This window comes from Momordica charantia, unplaced genomic scaffold (assembly GCF_013281855.1).
Source record: "Momordica charantia cultivar OHB3-1 unplaced genomic scaffold, Mcharantia_2.0 BLBB01000041.1, whole genome shotgun sequence".
Lineage (NCBI taxonomy): Eukaryota > Viridiplantae > Streptophyta > Magnoliopsida > Cucurbitales > Cucurbitaceae > Momordica > Momordica charantia.
The window spans coordinates 23,368-45,043 of NW_028275197.1; the positions used below are offsets into that span (position 1 = coordinate 23,368).

General features: G+C 35.7%; 2 protein-coding genes across 3 annotated transcripts; both read right to left on the reverse strand.

Annotated features, from left to right (window-relative positions):
* Positions 1-17,075: 17,075 nt before the first annotated feature.
* On the reverse strand, positions 17,076-18,672 carry LOC148207878 (uncharacterized). Of its 2 annotated transcripts, XM_088118228.1 has the most exons (4): positions 18,444-18,672; positions 17,742-18,304; positions 17,559-17,662; positions 17,076-17,472 (listed from the first exon to the last, which is right to left on the reverse strand). In XM_088118228.1, the coding sequence occupies exons 2-4, from the start codon at positions 18,201-18,203 to the stop codon at positions 17,175-17,177; spliced, it is 864 nt and encodes a 287-aa protein (XP_087974354.1). In that variant the 5' UTR covers positions 18,204-18,304; positions 18,444-18,672; the 3' UTR covers positions 17,076-17,174. The 2 variants fall into 2 exon arrangements, with proteins under 2 accessions (XP_087974354.1, XP_087974353.1); XM_088118227.1 differs by having other exon boundaries at positions 17,742-18,672.
* A 63-nt stretch (positions 18,673-18,735) lies between these two features.
* Positions 18,736-21,063, reverse strand: LOC148207879 (B3 domain-containing transcription repressor VAL1-like). Its single transcript, XM_088118229.1, has 5 exons — positions 21,001-21,063; positions 20,827-20,876; positions 20,425-20,538; positions 20,244-20,311; positions 18,736-19,640 (listed from the first exon to the last, which is right to left on the reverse strand). The coding sequence occupies exon 5, from the start codon at positions 19,618-19,620 to the stop codon at positions 18,934-18,936; it is 687 nt and encodes a 228-aa protein (XP_087974355.1). The 5' UTR covers positions 19,621-19,640; positions 20,244-20,311; positions 20,425-20,538; positions 20,827-20,876; positions 21,001-21,063; the 3' UTR covers positions 18,736-18,933.
* Positions 21,064-21,676: the final 613 nt, after the last annotated feature.

Sequence of the window (21,676 nt, forward strand, 5' to 3'; positions counted from 1 at the left end):
TCGGGTACATCGGATCCACTGACACCAAGTGGGGCTTCTTGTGGTGCTCTAAATCTGATCGTGGTCAGTTTTCTTGCCATGGAAGGTTTTCTTCTCCTTAGTTGGTTGTCGCATAATGGCCAACGGTTCAGGAACCTTCTCTAACTCAAGGTTTGTAGAATCCACGGGATCACTCGGTTGAGGGGTAAGGGTTTTCTCAGTTGGTGTACGGGTGGGAATAGGTTGAGGGGTGGGGGTCGTATATGCTGGTGTAAGGGTTAGGGGTTTTTCAGTTGTTGGTGTAGGGGTGGGAATAGGTTGAGTAGTGGGGGTCGTATCTACTGGTGTAGGGGCCAAGTCAATATGATCGGATTGATGTGGCGTATGGATCGTGTCAGACGGACCAGAAATGGTGCTTGAGGCAAAAGGATGGGCTGTCAACTTGGACGTTGTCTCTGCGGGTGGATCATGTACTGTTGGAAGTGCCATTTGGAAGTCCACCGATCAGTAGCAGGGATTCTCGATGTGATGTCTAGCTCCCCTAAAGTCTTCTTACTACTGGAATTGATGGAATGGGCATCCGGTTTGGGTGTCCCTATTGCAACGTCCAACTCCACCACATCACAATATGTGTAGGGTTGGCTAGTATAAGATCTTTGGGATTGGATGGGTGTAGAGTCCTCTCTACGTCATCGGTCGCCCCTCCATGCATCGACTATCCTACATCAACTACAACATCATCCTCTCCAGTATCAGCACCTCCACGTTGATGGTCATCAACATCCTCATCATGCTCAGGGATAACATCGGATACCAATGGACATGATAGGTGGACTATCCAATGGAGAGACACCAATGTTGACCTCGCATCTATCAATCTACAATAGTAGCAAGAACGTATTAACACTTGGACGGAATGAAGACATATAGTATACTAAGTCATAGAAAAGCTACCTAGCACAATCGTTGACTTTACCTCTGCCATGTCCGTCTTGACCTCTGCCATGTCCGAAGCTAAAAGATCCAGCCTTCGCTCCATAGCCTCAAATCTATTGTTCGATCCACGGGTGTAGTCTCGTTCTGCAGGGTAAGCATCGCATGACGTCAATCGGGGTGCTTGCTGCGTTCTTTACCCCACATTCGAACGAGTAGATGTACTTCGTACTTCGACTGGTGTCTGTAGTCGAGCTCCAGACATGGCCTCTGTATGTAAAATGTCCAAAGACTCCAGAAGCTCCACCTGTACAGTCCGTTCCAACAACTACACATCGTCGATCAGGAGATAATCTTCAGCTACAACATTCTCAGTGATAGGGGAAGAATTTTGTCCATCGTCACTGTCACTGTCAGAAGGCTAGAACCCCCAGGCGCACCTAAGTCGACCACCTCTCTTTCGTCCAATGGACATCTTTGGTAGTCTCTCTCCGGCTCCGTCTCCACGAGTGGATAAAATATGACCAACTGTACGTACATTACAAGAATAGAAGTGTAAACACCAATATACTACACAACAATAAATATATTCTAGATCGCTTACCACCACTGAATTAAGGACCTCTTCCCCCAGATCTTTTGTACCAATGACTCTACTGCTACTGCACGAATACCGAAATATTCGGGGAATCGCGGTCTCACTCAAATGATTGACACCAGGAGTGTTGAGAGATGAGACAACCTCATATATTCGCACCTGAATAGAAAATTCAAGTTCAGTCTCACACCTCAAAAATTTTTAACCAACAAACACAAACTAGTATGCATACGTATTAATTACCTGAAACGTAAAAGGAAATCCCGCTAGGCTATACTTCACTTGATATTTTTTGTTCGTCCTTACTTTATTATTGTATAGCGCAACTTTGCCATTCATCGCACGCTTGAGCCCGTTAACTGTCCTACTCCAAACACCAGAACCTCAGTCCAAGTGGTTGAAGTAATCCAAGTCATCCACTTTGTTGTACAAGTCGATGTCAACTTTGGACTTGCTTTTGCTCTTTCCTATCATCACGAGCTCCGTGTACAACATTAATGTCACTTTAACGACATCGTCATCGTCCTCGAAATCAGTCTACTTGTAAACCTCCACAAATTCGTCGAGTAGTATGGAGGCTTCGTCGTTAAAGTACTTCCTCCGCAACCTATTCTTTTGAATCTTTTTCTGGACCACCTTACCCGGTAGCCGCCAAAATCCCGTTATAAGCAAGAATTGATCCTTTGAGAATGTCAACACGTTGCCACCAATTAAGAATCTCATTACTACAACAAATATTACATACGATCGTCGAAAAATGCTATCATAGACTTTTCATAGCATTTTTTAGACGCGGTAGTAGGCGATGTTATGGAAAGTCCAAGATTTTTCATAGTGTTTTTTTTGATGTTATGCCAAATGCTATAGAAAGTTTGCTTTTCATTGCATAATTTTTATGTTATCAAATGTTTCCATAGCGTTGTAAAAAACGATATAATAAACTTTTCATAAAATGCTATGAAAGACCTTATATATCTTAAATTGAATGCTATGGTAGACATCCTATAGCATTGTACATAGCATCTTATAAATGTTATTATAAAGATTGCATAGCATTTTTCCATATGCCGTGGTAGTCGATGTTATGGAAAGTGACTAGTTTTTTATAGCATTTTTTATAGTTATGTTAAATGCTATTAAAACTTGCATGATTATGCTATCATTAAGCTTTAATAGCAGTCATAAAATGTGATGACAAATTTTTCTTAACTTTGAAAAAATTCTATAGAAAGTTTTCATAGTTTTTTTTTTCAATTTAATTTTTAGTTTACATTATAGCATTTTTAAAGTAGTATCACATATTCTTATAGCATTGTGAAGCACAACCTGAAATACTCTTCATAGTTAAGCATACAGGAATCTAATTTCATAATCATGCCTACAAAATTTGAAATTGTACATATAATATATAATCATCAAATTTCAAGTACACGTCAAATTAAGTAGATATATAATCTCAAAAGAAATTCATATAACTCTTAAAAGATTCTAATACATATATCAAGTATAAGCTTAGAGTCCTACCAAGTAAAAACATATGAAACTAAATAAAGTACATAAATCTAAGTGAGATTTCAAGTTCATTGTTCAACTCTAAATGACATATAACCCACACTTTGTACTTTGTACTGCATTTGGACTTAGAAGGATGTGATGGACAAGTGGTGATGGATCATTAGATGACCATCTTCCTGGGAAACTATTACTCCTCCTAAACTGACCAAATCTAGCACCATGCACTTTACTACGTGAGAAGAAAAAACAAAACCCTGATCATCATCTTCCTCTGAAGAATCTACCCACTTGAACAAATTTCTTACGGCATGTTTCAGTTGTCATTGTCTTTCCTGCAAAACGCATAAATTAAGTATAAAAATGAAAGCAAAACTTAATGGTTTAAGAATTAAATGTATCAAATTAACATATGTGAGGTTCCAAAACTTAATGGTTGTGTCATGGGAGCCAATCACTACTTGTGGATCCTGCGCAAATACTTAAATACTATAATGGTAAGAAATACAGTTCTAATAATCTCAAGCCTATTTTTCATTTCTAGAAAAATTTGTAATCATCCGAACATCGTAACAAACTCATCTGAGCCTGAATGCATAAATGAGGGAGGATCAAGCAATAAGAAGAGCAACTGATGTTATTTACCTGAGCAGAGAAGTGATCTAAGAAAACTACACTACATGAGTAAAAAAATTTATTGATAAGGAATTACTATGCTCAGCATATTCAAAAGAAAGGAGGAGAGTGAGAAAATAATACTTTAGGTAGAGTAAAACTAAGCAAACTGTTTATTGTGCCTAAGGGAGGACATGAATTTGAATCTTACTTTGGATGTCCTATGCCTGTGAATGTGAGTTTCAACTTTCTACTTGCTACATCCAAAATCAGCAAAATCTGATAGATGAAAATTAAAAAGATCCAATCAAAGGGAATTGACTCAACTTTCAAGGTCAAGTACAAATTATGCATCAATACTTCTAATAATTAGTTGAACAAGGTATCCTAAGGGTGGAAGTTATGATGACAGGGGGAATTAAAGTAGAAATTCAGCAGCCAAACTTGGTAATTAAAGCAGAAACTTAGCAGCAACACTTGGTAACTAAAGCAGAAATTCAGCGGCCAAAACTTTGTAATTAAAGCATAAATTAAGCAGCCAAACTTGGTAATTAAAGTAGAAATTAAGCAGCCAAACTTGGTGATTAAAGTAGGTAATGTGTTGTTATATACCACCTCCTATACACCTTGTATACCTTGTATGATAATACAATGCATAAGTTAGATATTCAATCTTCTCAGTTCAAAATAAAATCTAGTAATGAACATGGTTGGTAAATTCATCAATCTTAAGTCATGGAAAACTTGCAAAAGAACCTCATCTTAAGCACTAAGTTTATGCGCAAATTGAGCAAGCTTTGTTGTAAAGGACGAGGAGCCAATAATGTTCATATGTAGCCAAAAACTTTTAAGCAAATAATCAAATGTCATGGCAATCTGTTTCCCTATGTTTTGATAGTCGATAGAATAAAAAGTTATAAAAAATCACATTACTACCTTTGGAAGTGCTTGAATCAAAACTTAAAAGAATTTCTTGACCAATTAACTAAGATCAATATAAAATTGGAACCAAGAGGAGCAGATAACAAGTCATAAGATTTTAGTCCAACAAATTACTTATCAAAATGGAGTCCTTCAAAGGCTAAAAAGAAAATGGGAGGAAATATACATTGTCAATGAGATAAACTGCATATGGAGTCTTTCAAATAAACTACTTAGGGAAAAATCTTCAACTTTTCATACCTGATGCTTTGGTCATTAATATTGGAAACACTTTTTATGTCATATGTGGTACCCATATAATGACTTCCAATATCACCCACCTTCATCTAGACTTTATTCAACATCATAGTAAATTGTAGGAATGACATGGAAAAAAAGAAGAGCAAAATCTCCTCAATCAAATCCAAATTCCTTCGGGTTCAACAACAAACCATATCATTTTCTCCAAAATCTCAACTTACAAAATCCATAAGTAAAAATTGAAATAAATATACAAGAAAGAGCAGAGAAAAAAAAACCTCTTCGATCAGGGTGACAACAAATCATTTAAATGTTTCACATAGAAATTATTCAAAGTTGTATGGAAATAATTTGAAGAAAGGCTATTGAAAAGTTTGTCAAAGTGAATAAATGAAGCTGTCAACAAACAGAAAGGATATCTTGCTCCAATATCTATTTCACGCTCATGCTAATCGTAAACCACTGGAATTTCTCTCGATCTTGATTTTCTTGTTCTCGATTTTTTTTGCTCTCGATTTTTCTACCTCACGATCTTTCTCGATCTCGTTTTTCGCTCTTGCTATTTCAACATCAGCCCCCCTTCAATAACACTGATTTTCAATAAATGATTTTCTCCTCCGTCATTGTTTCATTACTCTACTACCGATTATGTATTTTACCCTTCTCCGGAAGACCTAGATGTGTATAAAATCCACAAAAATCATTAAAGATTCAGACGGCCAACATCGGGGTTGTACAGAACATACAAACAATAGCTAAAAGAGTGGAAATTAAAACGAAAAACTTAAACAATCGAGAGATAACATTCACTAACCAAAATTTGTCGATGAAAATTTCCTCAATTGTAGTCCACTACGAGTGACTATCGCAAACCGAAATCGCTTTGTCTCAGCGGTTGAAGACAAGGTCAGAGTTACCTTAAAGAGTCGCAGTTGGAAGACGAAGGAAAACGAGAAATCTTAAAATCTAATTTCAATTGCAATAAGTGAAGACAAGTTGTTTTGAGCGAGCGAATGCTACAGTGTGAGAGCGAGAAAGATGGAACGGGGGTGGGAAAATTGAAATTTCCGACTATTCGTATTACGCAAGTAAGGAGGGGCATGGAAGGTCATTTAACAAAGTAGGTGATATCAGCAAATGACTAGAAAACTTGTGTTTTGAAAAGGGCGATTGAAAAACTTAAAAGCTATACAAATGCCTATTTCCTCAAATTTCTTTATCAGAACAACATATAGAGTAAAGATTCAATTCAGAACTTTTTTTGTTGGAGATATGTGTCTTAATTGACTATTATCGGAACAAAACAATTTTAAATACCAATTAGTCAAATTTCAAACATATTTAATAAAAAGGGCTAACTAGAATGACGATTATAAAAAATAATACGTTTTTAAAAATGACCAAAAGTATCAAATATTGTGCTAGTGGCTAATTTACTGTTACGATCCAATTCCTAATTTTATTTATGACAGATATGGCCTTGAAACGAAATGGCAAAAAATTATCGTATGATTCTAAATTTTATTTGAGATAGATATACCCTCAAACAAAAAGGAAATACATTAGCTTGATTTTAGGAAAATTTTAAGCAACTTATACCTAAAAAAAAGTAGATAATAGTTTAAGGAGACCAAATATAGAGAATCGATATTTAAAAAATTAATTTGGAGATTATTTTGATTTGATTCTTTGAAATTCTAAATTAAAATAAAAAAGAATACACAGCGTGAAAGATGAACTATGAACTTAATAATGATTTCATTTAAGTTATCTGATAACGTAATTTAGTATTAAAATATTCATGTATTTTGGGGTTTGAAAATGGAGGAGGTAGTTACAATTGGTATATTGGGAGACTAAACGTGGAGGTTTTATAATCATACCATATCATGAAAATCGTTTTTCCTCTAGAAAGTGAACAATCGTCTTTCATTGTGGAAGACAACTTTTTCTTGTTCTCATCCTCTGAAGAACAAATCTATTGGTACCATTGTGCAGAAAGATTGTGCGTTTTCGTCATCGGATATATGTTCACCATTAGTGCATGTCTTGTTGATGGAGTTTCTGGGACATATGCGAGCTTGGATTTCTTGAATATATTTTTTGTGGTGTGCTAAATTTTGTAGAAGACAACATTGAGCATGCACATCAAAATTATATCTAATAGAGGTTGTTTTTATGATAAAACATTGTTTTTTTATAATTCCTAACATTTTTTTTTTTGGATTTTGTTGGAGATGTAGTTGAAATCTAAGACTTAAGGTTTAAAATGTCGTTGTTTTAATATTGTTTAGATATGTCATAATTTTTAGAAAAACTGGTTTACACAGCCCCAATCTTTCTTTTAAAACTATATGTTGTGTATATATTGGGTAAATCTAATTTAAAGTTATTCAGGTACCCTGTGCAAATGTTTCAAATAAATACAAAGTTTAACATATTCCTAACGACCCCGGAAATGAAGAGCTCCCTCACCGCTGGACATATTCCTCAATAAATGAATCTTCTTTACATAATATAGGCAGTAAATAAATACAAAGTGCCCCTCACCGTTTTGTATCTGTCATTCTCGTTTTTTTTGTAATCCTCTATCCTTTCTCTTATTCTTCGTGACCATGGAAACCTAAGTTGATGGATATTGGTTTTCTATTGCCAATGTTCAAAGATAATATCTAAAAACTATTTTTGGACAAGGATAACCCAGTCAAAATGGTCATCTACTCTGTAGAATCATATATCTACCCCGTCGTATTGACATCTCTTCCTTATTTTGTGAGATAGGATAGGAACTTCCTCACTTCCCTTTCTCAATAAACATTCTTTCAAAATCTGGATGTATTCATTCAAGGGTAGATTGATACAATAGAAACCTCTGGTAAAATGCCCACCCGTAACCCAGCAGATAAAGTACATTACATAGTCCGTTTTAGGGATTGGCGACTTACCCATTCAGTGACTTTGGGCACTGGACGTTCCAAAAATGGGGTACTATCGGGTCGGGTGAATTCAATAATAGACGCCTGTTGGCATTCCAGCCTTCCTTCTCCTTTCAGGGCCTACCCGAAAGAGAATCCAGTGTTTCTTGGTCGTGAATATCTGAATAGGACGAACCGCCCCGTGGTTTGCTTCGGAACAAAACAATTAGAATTAGGCTCGGTGAACTGGAATGTGTATTATCCATATAGGGGATCTTTCAATGGAGAAGATCCGTCGACCTAAGACGAAGAGAAAGGTCTATCTATTTTATTTAGTTATTCAGTTAAACCAATGATTCGTTATTGTAACAGATAGCAACAACCATTTCATCCGGCATGCGTATTTTTGATTTTCCAATGGATTTACATCTTTCATTAATGGAAATTTTTTGATGTAGTGAGTAATAACTCTGGTTGTTCGCTGTTCAAGAATTCTTGTTTAGGCAGTTCATACCATCCATACATAATGTTTTGATCTAAGATTTCAATTCTTCCATGTTTCAGCAGTAGTATATTGTTCCATGGAGCTAAGACAGATACATATAGTATACCATCTCATTACTTTATTTCCTCTATGAGGGAAAAAGAAAAGTAATAAACCCGCAAATATTGGAAAAACTACAACTATCGTTAACCAAGGAAAATAATTCGTAGTAAAAACAAGATACACTTGGACTAAAAAAACCCATGTTCGAAAATGAAATAAAAAAAATATATATGTATATTTATTTTCGAGCACGAGTTTTTGTCGGTAAAAAAAAGAAATCAAATGTATTCAAGGGGGCTTTTATAGAACGTATCAATAAGCTAGACCCATGCTTCGAGTTGTTTCATGCCATAAATAAACGCGAACACTCAAGAAATCCGTCGGACAGGCGGATTCACATCTCTTACAACCAACACAGTCTTCTGTTCTTGGAGCCGAAGCTATTTGCTTAGCTTTACATCCGCCCCAAGGTATCATTTCTAATACATCTGTGGGGCAAGCTCGAACACATTGAGTACACCCTATACATGTATCATAAATCTTTACTGAATGTGACATTGGATCTATAAATGTTTTTTAAGACTTGATCTAGTAAATTTGTAAATAAATTATATATTTAGATACCAGATGAGTCAATAATTTTTCAGAATTTTTATAATCAATCTACTTTCAGATTAACTCATGCGATAGGGCCAAGATACTTTGATTTTTTACGGTTTCGCAAACATGATCATGGATTACGTATCATACAGATAATTTGACTTGATGAATATGATAATTTATCTGATAAATAAATACTACTTATTCAACAAATTCGATTGATTGATACGAGTTGATTTTCTGTTACGATAAATTGACGAAACAATAGCTGGGCCAATAGCTGCTTCAGCGGCTGCAATAGCTATAACAAAAATTGAGAAAATATTCCCTTTTAATTGGCGACTATCAAAAAAATCAGAAAATGTTACGAAATTCATATTAACTGCATTCAGTATAAGCTCAAGACACATAAGGGCTCTAACCATATTTCGGCTCGTGATCAATCCATAGATACCGATAGAAAATAAATAGGCACTTATAACAAGTACATGTTCGAGCATGATTGACCAACTCCTTATCAATTCCGATTCATTTCAATATGAACAAAAATTTAATAGATTCAATTCAATTGACAAAAAAAAAAAGTACAGAACAAGGGAATATATTGGTAATCGATCGAATAAAAGAATTTTTATTTTAGACAGAAACAATCTTCAAATATAAATGAAAGGGAATGTGTGTGATAACATAGAACAAAGTTTAATTTATGCTATTTATAAAGATTTATTACTGGCGAGCTACGGCAATTGCGCCGATCAAAGCAGCTAAAAGAATGATCGAAATGAGTTCAAATGGAAGAAAAAAATATGTTGATAAATAAATTCCAATTTGTTGACTATTACTTATTAAATCTTGCTCTAGAATTTGGTTTGATCTTGTAGTCCAAATAATCCCATACCATGACGTATCTACAATAGTAGTCATTAGTGAAACAAAAATACTTGTACAAACCAGAAAAGTAAATCCACTCCCAACGGTCCAAAGATTAAAATCTTTGGAATATTCTGAACCCTTCATGAACATCACAGCAAATATGATTAAAACATTTATAGCTCCCACGTAAATAAGTAGTTGCGCAGCAGCTACAAACTGGGCGTTTGCTAGAATATAGAATAAAGATATAGAAACAAGAACCAGTCCCAACGAAAAAGCAGAATAAATGGAGTTGTTAAGTAATAGTACTCCCATACTTCCTAATATAAGACCTGATCCCAACAAGACTACAAGAAAATCATGTATCGGTCCAGCAAATCCATTATATGTAGTAAAAAAAGAGATAAATAAATAGAAATGTTTTTCATGACCTTATTGATCTGACCAGGAAAAAAATGGATAATCAATTCCTAATTTAATCTTAAGGGGTGTGAATTAATGTAGGTACAGTTATTGGATTAATATTAGTCTTGATCTGAAAGAGTAGAGTAGAGTAGTTCGAAACTATATATTTCGAAATATATAGTTTCAATCTAAATTAAGCTGAAATTCTCATGAATCACTAGTTTGGATTTGTAGGTAGTGACCAAACAAAACGAAAGAAACCTCATTTCTTTAGATCAAAACGGAACATTAGTAATTTACAATTACTCTTAAATCTTTAATCAAGGGATTTACTTATTTTAGACTTAAATTTGAGGCGAATTCAAAATTGTTCTAATTGTATAATCATCAACTACTGACATTGGTAAACGACCCAAAGAAATTTGATTATAATTCAATTCGTGACGATCATAAGTAGAAAGTTCATATTCTTCAGTCATTGATAAACAATTTGTTGGACAATATTCAACGCAGTTACCACAAAATATACAGATCCCGAAATCAATACTGTAATTAAGCAATCGTTTCTTTCGAATATCCGTTTCCAATTTCCAATCAACAACGGGGAGATCTATAGGACATACACGAACACATACTTCACAAGCAATGCATTTATCAAATTCAAAATGGATTCGACCGCGGAACGCTCCGATGTGATTAATTTTTCGTAAGGAACTGATCACGTCTCCTCTGATGAGAGAAACACTGTCAGCATCCGGCCAGAGCCCTTTGACAAACCGACTCTGTTGGGGAAAATCTTTCTTCATGTGCCCAGACTGTCCGCATCCCCAGCAACAAGCTTTCTTTTGTACGGAGTCTTTCTTCTTCTTCCAATTGCTAGCTATTAATGTTGAATCTTCATGTGAAGTACACCCTTCACTTTTCAGCCTTCTTTCCTCTAACAATAGTTTATTAGTAGACTCGACAAATTTCAAGGTATCCTTCCCATACATCAAGATCGGCTTTATGTGTTCATAAGAAAGTGGAAATGGTACGATGAGTTTGAGTGCTTTATCTTCGTTATCTATCGTTACTTTGATCGCAGATGATTTTATTGAGCTTACTCAGATGATCTGAAATTTTTGTACCTTCCTCTATTCGCAGCGTGTGAAACTGCTCCTTCAGGTACAGCAAATTTGAGATGCCCTTTGTCTGATATAATGATTCAAGCTTTTCCCAAAGTTCTCGAAATTCCATGCACATTCGCAAGAATATTATTAGCTAAACCTGTTCGTATCGTGCTTGCAACCCTCAAATCCATTTCCTCCCAATATTCATCACTCATGCTAGACTTCTTAGAACCTCTGTTGGAACCACCACTGGACTCCACTGGACCACCATCATCGCTTAGCTTTTCAGAAGCACCTTCACTCGGTTTTCCTTTCAACGCCTTGTGTAACCCAGATTGTATCATTATATCCTTGACTTGCACTTGCCACAAGCCGGAGTTGATCCTTCCATCAAATTTCTCCAGTCAATCTTCATTGGACTCATAAAGAATGACATATTTGCTTCACACTCCTAGAGAATCTGCAAATTGTGAACAGCCCACATTATTCACAAAATCGTAGCTCGTTTCAAGAAATCTTTTCTGATGTGGAAGTTCAGACAATGCTGCAACCATAGAGCATACTAAAAAATTCTAGAAACTACAAACCTAAAGCTTTGATACCAAATAACTGAGAAATTTAAAGAAAGCAATCAAATAAAGAAACACAAGAATTAATGTGGAAGAACTCCAAACCTGAGAAAAAACCACGACCCACAAGGAAAAATCCACTATGTGAAAATTATTACAATCACACAGATTTCTCTCTGACCCCAATTAAAAAAAACACTCTTTCAAAGCAAATACTGCTAAATTAATTGGTTGGTACACCAGGCTATTGGGATGATTAAAACTCAAGCCTATGAGCTCTTTTTATAGTAGTTGGAACACACCTCTTCCTTGTACTTTTTCGATGTGGGATAACTTTTAGCACTTGGAGACCATCCTTGTATTCTTCCAATGTGGGACAACCTCCATTTGAATATTTTGCCAAAAGTCAACTCATGTGTCCGCAACTCCAATGTCCTGCAAATTACAATCCTATTCCTCATGTTTACACTAGGTGTCAACTACTGTAAGAACATTTTCGTAATTTGAGCTAAAAAGAAAAAAATCAGTTTTGTGTAAAAAAAAGTTGGAAAAATGAGGTGCGTGTGTGTGATGTGTAAGTGGACATGTGGTGAGGAAAAGAAAAAAATAAAATAAAAAGAAAGAAAAGGAAGGAAACTAAAGGAAAAAAAAAAGGGATCCTTGGCCTTGGCCGTGTGTGAAATCGAAAAAGAGGGAAGAGGAAAAAGTCGGTGATGAGCAAAGAAGGAAGGGGAGAACTTTGAAATCGATTTGAGATTTGGGAACTAGAATCTGATAAAATTTGGAGATTTAAGCTAAGAATCTCTAAGATATAGAATTCCTAATAAGTTTAATTTGTGGGTTTTGTTAATCACGAGTTTGTTTGATGTTGTGAATGTTCTAGGGTTTTAAGAATTGAGAATAATTGTGACCCTTGTCTGAGATGGTGAATGACTTGTGCTAATAGAGAATTTGTGAATTTATGCCTTAAGTTATTTCAAAGAAGAAAAAAATGTAATGTTAGCAGATTAAGGGGGTATGGGCTGCTGTAGAAGGAAGGGTATGAAATTATATGTTTTCTCGCTGTGATGTCTGAAAAAAAATGGGTTTGTTTTGGGTAGCACAGTGAAGATTTTCGTGGGGTGAGGAAGAAGAAGAAAATGAATGGGTTGAGGAAGAAGATGATGAATAGTTGTGGTCATCGGTCCACACGTCAACATGTCGTGTAACCCTTCGACACATGGGGGAAAATCATTTTACCCCCCTTATCGACGATATATTAAAATATTGCCGAAATGTCTCGATAATATCGACATCTCAACGATATTTAAAGAATATCGTAAAAAAAAACTAAAACAAGGAATAGGAGAACTTTGAAATCGATTTGAAATTTGGGAACTAGAATCTGGTAAAATTTGGAGATTTAAGCTAAGAATCTTGAGGATATAGAATCCCTAATAAATTTAATTTGTGGGTATTGTTAATCACGAGTTTGTTTGAGGCTGTGAATGTTCTAGGGTTTTAAAAATTGAATAATTGTGACCCTTGTCTGAGATGGTGAATGGCTTGTGCTAATAGAGGATTTGTGAATTTATGCCTTGAGTTATTTCAAAGAATAAAAAATGTAATGTTAGCAGATTAAGGGGGTATGGGCTGCTGTAGAAGGGAGGGTATGAAATTATATGTTTTCTCGCTGTGATGTTTGAAAAAAAAAATGGGTTTGTTTTGGGTAGCACAGTGAAGATTTTCGTGGGGTGAGGAAGAAGAAGAAGATGAATGGGTTGAGGAAGAAGATGATGAATAGTTGTGGGCATCGGTCCACACGTCAACATGTCGTGTAGCCCTTCGACACATGGGGGAAAATCATTTTACCCCCCTTATCAACGATATATTAAAATATTGCCGAAATGTCTCGATAATATCGACATCTCAACATATTTAAAGAATATCGTAAAAAAAAACTAAAACAAGGAAGAGGAGAACTTTGAAATCGATTTGAAATTTGGGAACTAGAATCTAGTAAAATTTGGAGATTTAAGCTAAGAATATTGAGGATATAGAATCCCTAATAAGTTTAATTTGTGGGTATTGTTAATCACGAGTTTGTTTGAGGCTGTGAATGTTCTAGGGTTTTAAAAATTGAATAATTGTGACCCTTGTCTGAGATGGTGAATGGCTTGTGCCATCAGAGGATTTGTGAATTTATGTCTGAGTTATTTCAAAGGAATGTAATGTTAGCAAATTAATGGGGTATAGGCTGCTGTAGAAGGAAGAGTATGAAATTATATGTTTTTTCACTGTGATATCTGAAAAAATGGGTTTGTTTTGGGTAGCACAGTAAAAAATTTTGTGTGATGTGGAAGAAGAAGATGAATAGTTGTGGGCAGTGTACTAAATATCGGTCCACACGTCAACATGTCGTGTAGCCTTTCGACACATGGGGAAAAATCATTTTGCCCCCGTTATTGACGATATATTAAAATATCACCAATATCGCGATAATATCAACATCTCAACAATATTTAAAGAATATCGTCAAAAAAAAAAAGCTAAAACAATCGAGCCCGTATAAGAAGACACAACCCATAATACCAGCTTGTACAAGAAAAGAAAGAGGGGGAGGGGGGTCTTATAGGGGCGCTCCCCTCCTCCGCCTCCGTCCCTTTCCAATGTGGGATTGAGACGGGAATGGATTCACTTTTAGCTATTTTTTAATTCTAATTATAATTCTAATATTAATTTTATATTAATATTTAAATTTATTCATTTATTTCAATTTTCACTATTAACAAATAGAATTTCTTTTTTCAATTTTTCTTTTCAAATTTAATTACAAAATTTTCAAACTCATACTTCTATTTCTAATAATTCAATTTAATCATCATATACATGTGTGTACATATATCAATATTTCATATAGTTATGTAATTAAACACTAATTTGGTTATAAATTATTAAGTATCAATAAAACACAATTAAACAACATTGAACTTTAATTTACTAATTCAAATTATTTTCATCAATCTTCATTATTTTATTCTGACATTTTTATCGACATCGACATTTTCATAGGTAAGTAACTCATATTTTTACATATGATGGTTAGAAGTGATCAATTATAGCTTAATTAAACTACAATTAAAGTTTTATTTACTAATAAAAATTAATTCAAATATTCGTCGACATCGACATGTCTGTAAAATAGGGACATCTACATCTCGAACTTGGTTGTGAGGAGAGAGAAATTGGTGTGTTAAACTAAATAAGAAAGAAAAAAATTGCTGGGAGATTAAGTCAATTACGTGAGAAAGGGAATTTGAAAGGTAAAAAAGTGGGATGTGGGTCCCACTTGTAAGAAATGATGAGAGAGAAATAATATAGTTGTATTGTAGAGGGAGAATGAGGTTGTTGATTAAAGAGTGTAGTTTAATTTAAGTTATTGTAGTTTTAAATTGGGATTAAGTATGTATTGAAAATTGGTTGGTTATTATTTCATGACGAATAGCAATTGGAGCCACGTACAATCCAAATTAATACCGTTCGTAGGATTTGTGAGTGGTTATTTTATTAAACGTTTTGGATATTATTATTGATTTGTGAGTGGTTCATTTTACATATGTTTTAGATATCTATTATTGTAGAATTTCAAGAAAATATATATTACTTATGATTTATTATTTCTGCTGAGAAATTGTGTTTGCTAAGAATTTAGAAATGTTTTTTAGAATTTGTCAATGTTTTTTAGAAACTTAGAAATGCTTTATGATTTAGAAAAATGTTTGAGGAAGCTATGAAATGTTTTAGAAAGAGATTTAGAAATGATTTGAGAAAGTTAGAAAAGTTCTTAGAAAGAAGAAGAAAAGAATTTAGAACAGTACGTTTATTGAGAATAGTTTTCAAACCATCATATTATTGTATCCAGGTGATTACTCGTGTGTTACATGAATGTGTTTTTATAGTATACCAGAAATGGGAGGTCTTTGGGACCATTTGAGAGAATTAGGTATATGTGAGATTACTTTGTGCCAGTAGACCAGAACAATAACAGAATATAGGTACATATGTGGTGTTGAGTTTTCTTAACCTACTTTATGTTTGAATGAGATATTTTGTACGTATTTAAAAAGTGATTTTAGAAATTGTGTGTTGTTACCAGTTATTACTAAAAACCTTACTGAGTTTTAGTTACTAAAATTGTATGAAGTTTTTATGAGAAAGTTTACTTCAGTTTCATAATATTCAAAAATATTGAGAATTTCAGTTGTTAATGAAAGAAGTTTTACGAAACTATTTTCTTATTAAATTGCCACACACCGAGCTTCTCAACTCACTATTTATCATTGTTTTCTCCACCAAGCTGCACTTGAGTTTCAAAGAGATAGCTGACCAGTTTCTGTCACTCAACGTCTCAGAATTTGCATATCATTTTGTATGTACATTTATAATGAACTCTAATAGATTAGTTGCACCTTTTATAGTTGTATTATGTACACTTTGTTGTATATATTAGAGAAGAATCTTAATTAGTTTTAGAAATTTAGAAAGAAATTGACTATAGACTCTGTAGTTAGTTGGAATATGTGGTCGGCACGGCTTGTCTTAGAACTAGTAGGTATTTTAGGATGGGTCGTGTCAACTACCAGCTCAGCCACTATACCACGGGAAATTCTCACCACAACTTACTCCTATTATGGATGATACTAATTAATTATTAATTACCAAATATTAGTTTTTTCTTTTTTCTATTAATTTTTTAATTTCCTTTTATTTTGTCACGTACTCAAGTAGTTAAAGTACATATTTCCAACAAAAAGATGGTGAATGTTATAAGTTAGAATTTTCAGTCTATATGTTGTTCAAAAAACAATTTTTTTTTATTAATTATTATGAGTGATTTATTAACTAATTTTTATTACTAATAAATTAAGGTTCATAATCACTAAATTATCTTTAACCATATTTTAGATTTACTTTCAGTTTCTTGAATGGTAAATGAAAATAATTGGACGTATTGTATATATTAAGCCATCTTGAATTTCAATATGTTTTTGTTGTTATTGTAATAAACATATAACATATTGGGATCCATCGTCGGGATGAATGAGAAACCTTTTTTTTTTGACAAATTTTTGTACATGTATGTTTTATTAGTTTCCACGCGGAAAATTTGTTATTTTTTGAAAAATATAATTAAACAAAATAAAGCCATATCATACGGGAGCTGAGGAGTGGAAGCGAAGAATTCAGAAACACGAAAATAAAAAATAAAAAGTATATGAATTTATGGAATTGGCGAGGGGCGAGAGAAATAAAAGAAGATGAAGAAAGAAAAAAAATTGGAGGAAGAAGAAAGAAAGCTTAAAATGGTATGTGGTGGCGGTGAGCCGGCGAAGAAAGGGGGGACGACATAACGGCGAAACGAGAGCTGTAAATGGTGGAAAGATCCACACTGGTGGGCGACAGCGTGGGTGGCCATGGGCTCGACGGAGTTGCAGAGGTCATAGAGTTGGTAATGCCGCCGTACCCTCTCGGCGGCTGCGGTGGTCTCTCTCCTTTCCGGCGAGGCCCTTTCTCCGCCCACCTCAGCTCCGCCTGCTTCACCGCGCTTGGGTACCTCCAACCGAAGCACCCCACATCTCCTGCCTTCGCTATGTATCTGTATAGTACAGTACATATAATGTCAAAATTTATGCATTCTGATTCTTCAATCCCTTTAAATTTTTTTCTTTTCAAAATGGTTACCTGTGGCTGAATTTTCTTCCCAAACACTCCATGCACTTTCTTCCCTCCGTCATCTCTCCCATCCCTATTCTCACGCATTGCCTACAGTAGACTCTTCCACACACCTGCCAAATTAAACATTAGTTGTATGCTCTTGTGTTTGAGCTTTGAAATGAAGAGTTGATTTGATTTGATTTTGAGCACCAGGCAACGATGTCGGAATATATAAATGTAGGTGCTGCAGTTGGTGCAGATATTGGAGTGAGGAATCCCAGGGCGGCGTCTCCCCGGCGTGGCTCTGTGATGCTCATACATGGAACTGAGTCCTCTGTCACTGTACTCCAGCACACGACCCACGTCCACCAAATCCACACCCTCCGGCTTCGGGTGCGCACTGGGGTGAAGCCTGATTTTGGCATCAGGGCGGGACTGTTGGCTGGCTGCTTGCAGAGCCCTGTTGAAGTCCAGGCTTGGTAGTTTGGTCAGTGGGGTGCTCTGCCTCTCGTTATCGCTTGGGATTTTGCTTCTTTTCTTCTCAAAAGAAGAGTTGGGTTGAAGATTAACATCTGTGAGATGTCGAAAAGTGAGATTCACTGAATCGTCTGGCACCCCTTCGTACAGTGCTTCCAGCTCCATTCTTGCCTTTCTGAACCCACCATCATCCATCGCAGATTACATTCTAAATGCTCCAAGTCCAAACCCACTGCTTTATAAAGCCAAAAACCTGGCCGGTATCTGCCTTGCTGGACTCATTGCCACGACATTTCCTTCGAGACATAAAATATATCAATCAATCATCTCGATTGTATCGATAGATATAGATGGATAATGAATAAATGAATGAATGAATGGGGTTTCATTTGATTATAATGAAAGATAAGAATGGAAGAGGTCAATAGACAATACCTGAGCTTTCGGAATCTTTTCAGAACACTTGGCCAAGAAAGAAAGAGATCCTCGGCCGGACTATTTTAAAAACCCAGAAAACCCACTTGTCCTACACTGTCGTTTACCTGATGTTTGAAGACCAAGCTGCATGACTCATAAAACTGGTCAACTGTAGTCTGGGCAATAGCGAAGGCTGCAACTTTTATGTTGAATTATTCGTTCAGTAACATTAGCTTACAAAATTATGCATTATGTCAAACAGCTTTTGCAATTGAAGTATCCAAAAGACGTCCTTCACATTACTGGGAACTCGACACGCTACATCATATATTAATACATATATTAATACAACTCCTCTTAGCAAAAAGGAGCAAGAAGTGAGGCTGAAAGATCATCAATGATCAACTTGTATGATAAACTAACAACGTATATGTTTCAGTTATATTATTTATATACCATGTGAGTAAGAGAACTTGTGAAGAAAAAAAAACCAAAAATGTTTTCAATCTCAATGGTGCTCTTCTCTGCATCCGTTGCTTGTGCTCTCATGTCCCGATCCATGACACCCTTCATCAGATAGGCGTCTCTCACTCTCTGCGCTACTTGGTTGACTGGACTGCTGCTCACTTGTAACGCTGGAGACTCCAATTTGCTTTGTGTAGCTGTCTAAAGGTTGGCTGGCAGCCTCGACAAGGCTCATCATGCTTAATCCTGCTACCTCCAGTTGCATGTCCTCTCGGTCGGGGTGGCAGTTCAAGTCAATTTGCCCACTGCTAATTGCAGCCTCCCTGTCTTTAATCCTACTCTGACTTCCTTCATTCTCTGAATGGTCTGTGTGCAGCAATGTATCCCTCACTGTCCCGCTCATTCCTGACACGTCGAATTGTGGATTCCCATCCTTGAGCAGAGTCTCAACTTCACGTTCAGATTGGCGTTTCTTCTTCCGCAGCATGAGTGTTTTAAAACGACGTTTAACAGTCAAGCAGACATTGCATGTGCATGTGGACTTATGCTTTCCCTTCCCACTTGGCGGCTGAATACACACAATGCACGTGCATCCTGGTCGGTGTCGAGGATGTCTAGTTGTTGTACCCAATTCCTGCAAGTCAACCATACTATCACCCAGCACAGCAGCACTGGCCAGCGCATCCAAACCAGAAGGCTCAAGATCTTGAGTAGACTTCTGGCTCTTCATGATTTTACGTTTCTTAAAATCTGGAGTATATAGAGTGCAAATGATCAGACGCTGCATAATACATTTACGAATAGAAATTTCATTTCCAAAACAACATTTTAGTTTCAAATGACAACTTAATGAAGTGCAGTGATCTAAGGACAAAAGTAACAACATGGTGAGTAATGACATCACAACCATTCCACTGATTTCCAATGAGTCTGACGTCACAGGGTAATCTGTCTTAAAACTATCTGGCTATCCACTCGCATCTCAACTTATATTATCGAGTCAGTCATCTGAGACGTTCACTCTTGACAAACTTCTGCTACAGAAAACACACAGGACAGAAGTTTCATCTAGCTTTTATGCAATGTCTACATTCATGCACGACTAAATGTGGCTAAAACTACTATCAAAATGCACTGAAGCATCTAATTAAGACATATTAACTCACAATCTTAATTTTCCTTCCCCAAATTTAGATAAGACAACCTAAATGCAGCCAACATTCCATCCCATATTTCACCACCTATCTAGACATGTAGGCATTACAAAATTGTCCCTGCTCAATTATTTAGGGTTCTCTACTAATTATAATGAGCCCAAAGCTTGTATAGATGGGAAGGAGGTTCTGCCCGTACCTTTACTTGCTCTAAGAAGATTCTCTTGTTCCTTTGTGCTGATCTCTTCTGGGGCAGAACATGTACACCTTAGAATACAAGGTTAAAAGTGTCACATATCGTCCTTCCATGTCATGGGAATAATATTTGCATACAACACCTATAGACCATGGGAAAGAGAAACAACAAGACAATATTGCACCTGCTCAAATCCCAAACATTATCCGAACAAGTCCACTTTGGAGGGAGAAGAACGTCCACAGGCAACCTCCGCCATTTTGAACAATCATCACACTGAGCCCATTGTTTCTGTTCCCTGAATTATTCCAGTCTAATCAGCTATAAGAACTCAATGCATAGATATGTAAACTAAAGTGAACAACATGCATATTCAAATTTCAAACTAAATTCATAAAATTGGCTACACTTGACTGAAACTAGATTGAGCCTTGCTTTGAGATTAGAGACAGACTTCATGACAGTAACAAGTTTTAAATAACATTAGCAGAACACTTGAATAAACCTAACGAAGATTTATTAGCCACATATTCGAGTCTAACACTTTCATCACTCATATATATAAAATCTTGAACAAAAACCTTACCCAGTTGATGTGACAGTGAATATAGTCCGTTTGCCAAAGACTGGAGGTTCCTGAATGATTTTACAGTAGGGTCATGTTAAAATCAGATCCATAACTTTGAATCTAATCATAAATCATTAATACACGAATAAGCATAAAAAATCATTAGTTTTCTAAAGAAAACAGAAAACCTACATCATACTCTTCAAATTCATGGTCATCAATAGTGACAATGGTGGGATTTTTTATGATAAAATTATTTTAAAATCAAAATAAAATCTTTTATCTTTTAAAAGAAGACTTAAAAAGACCTGTATAAAAAAACGGAAACAAAACCTTTTTTGAAAAAGAAAAACAAAATTACCAAAAGAAAGAGAAAAAAAAATTTTAAAAGGTTAAACGAAAAAAAGGTAAATTTCTTTTACCTTTAAGAAAACAAAGTTTTCCTTTTCTTATTTTGGAGCTTCTTCTTCTTCTTTTTCCATAACCCACATTCACAGTGGTTGTAATGGAGGACTTTGCCGGAGTGCCGCTGCTCGTGGAGGTGTAGATTTGGGCGAGTTTGTCGTTGGCGCTGCTGTCGCCGCCAATTTGCCGTGCCGGTCGCCGGAGTCTGTTGCGCCGGTGTGTTCGGGAGTCGTTGTGGCCGCCGGAGGTGTAGGGTTAAGAGAGAGGATTGGGAGTGGAAATGGGGAAGAAGATGAAACGTGGAGAGAGGAAGAAAAAGGAAGAAACAAAAAGTAAAAAAAAAATAATGAGGGTTTGAAGAGAGAAGGAAGGAAGAAACAGAAATGTCAATAATGGAGGTTTGAAGAGAGAGAAAGGAAGGAAGGAGGAAATAAAAATAGAAGAAATGGGTGTTTAACAAAGG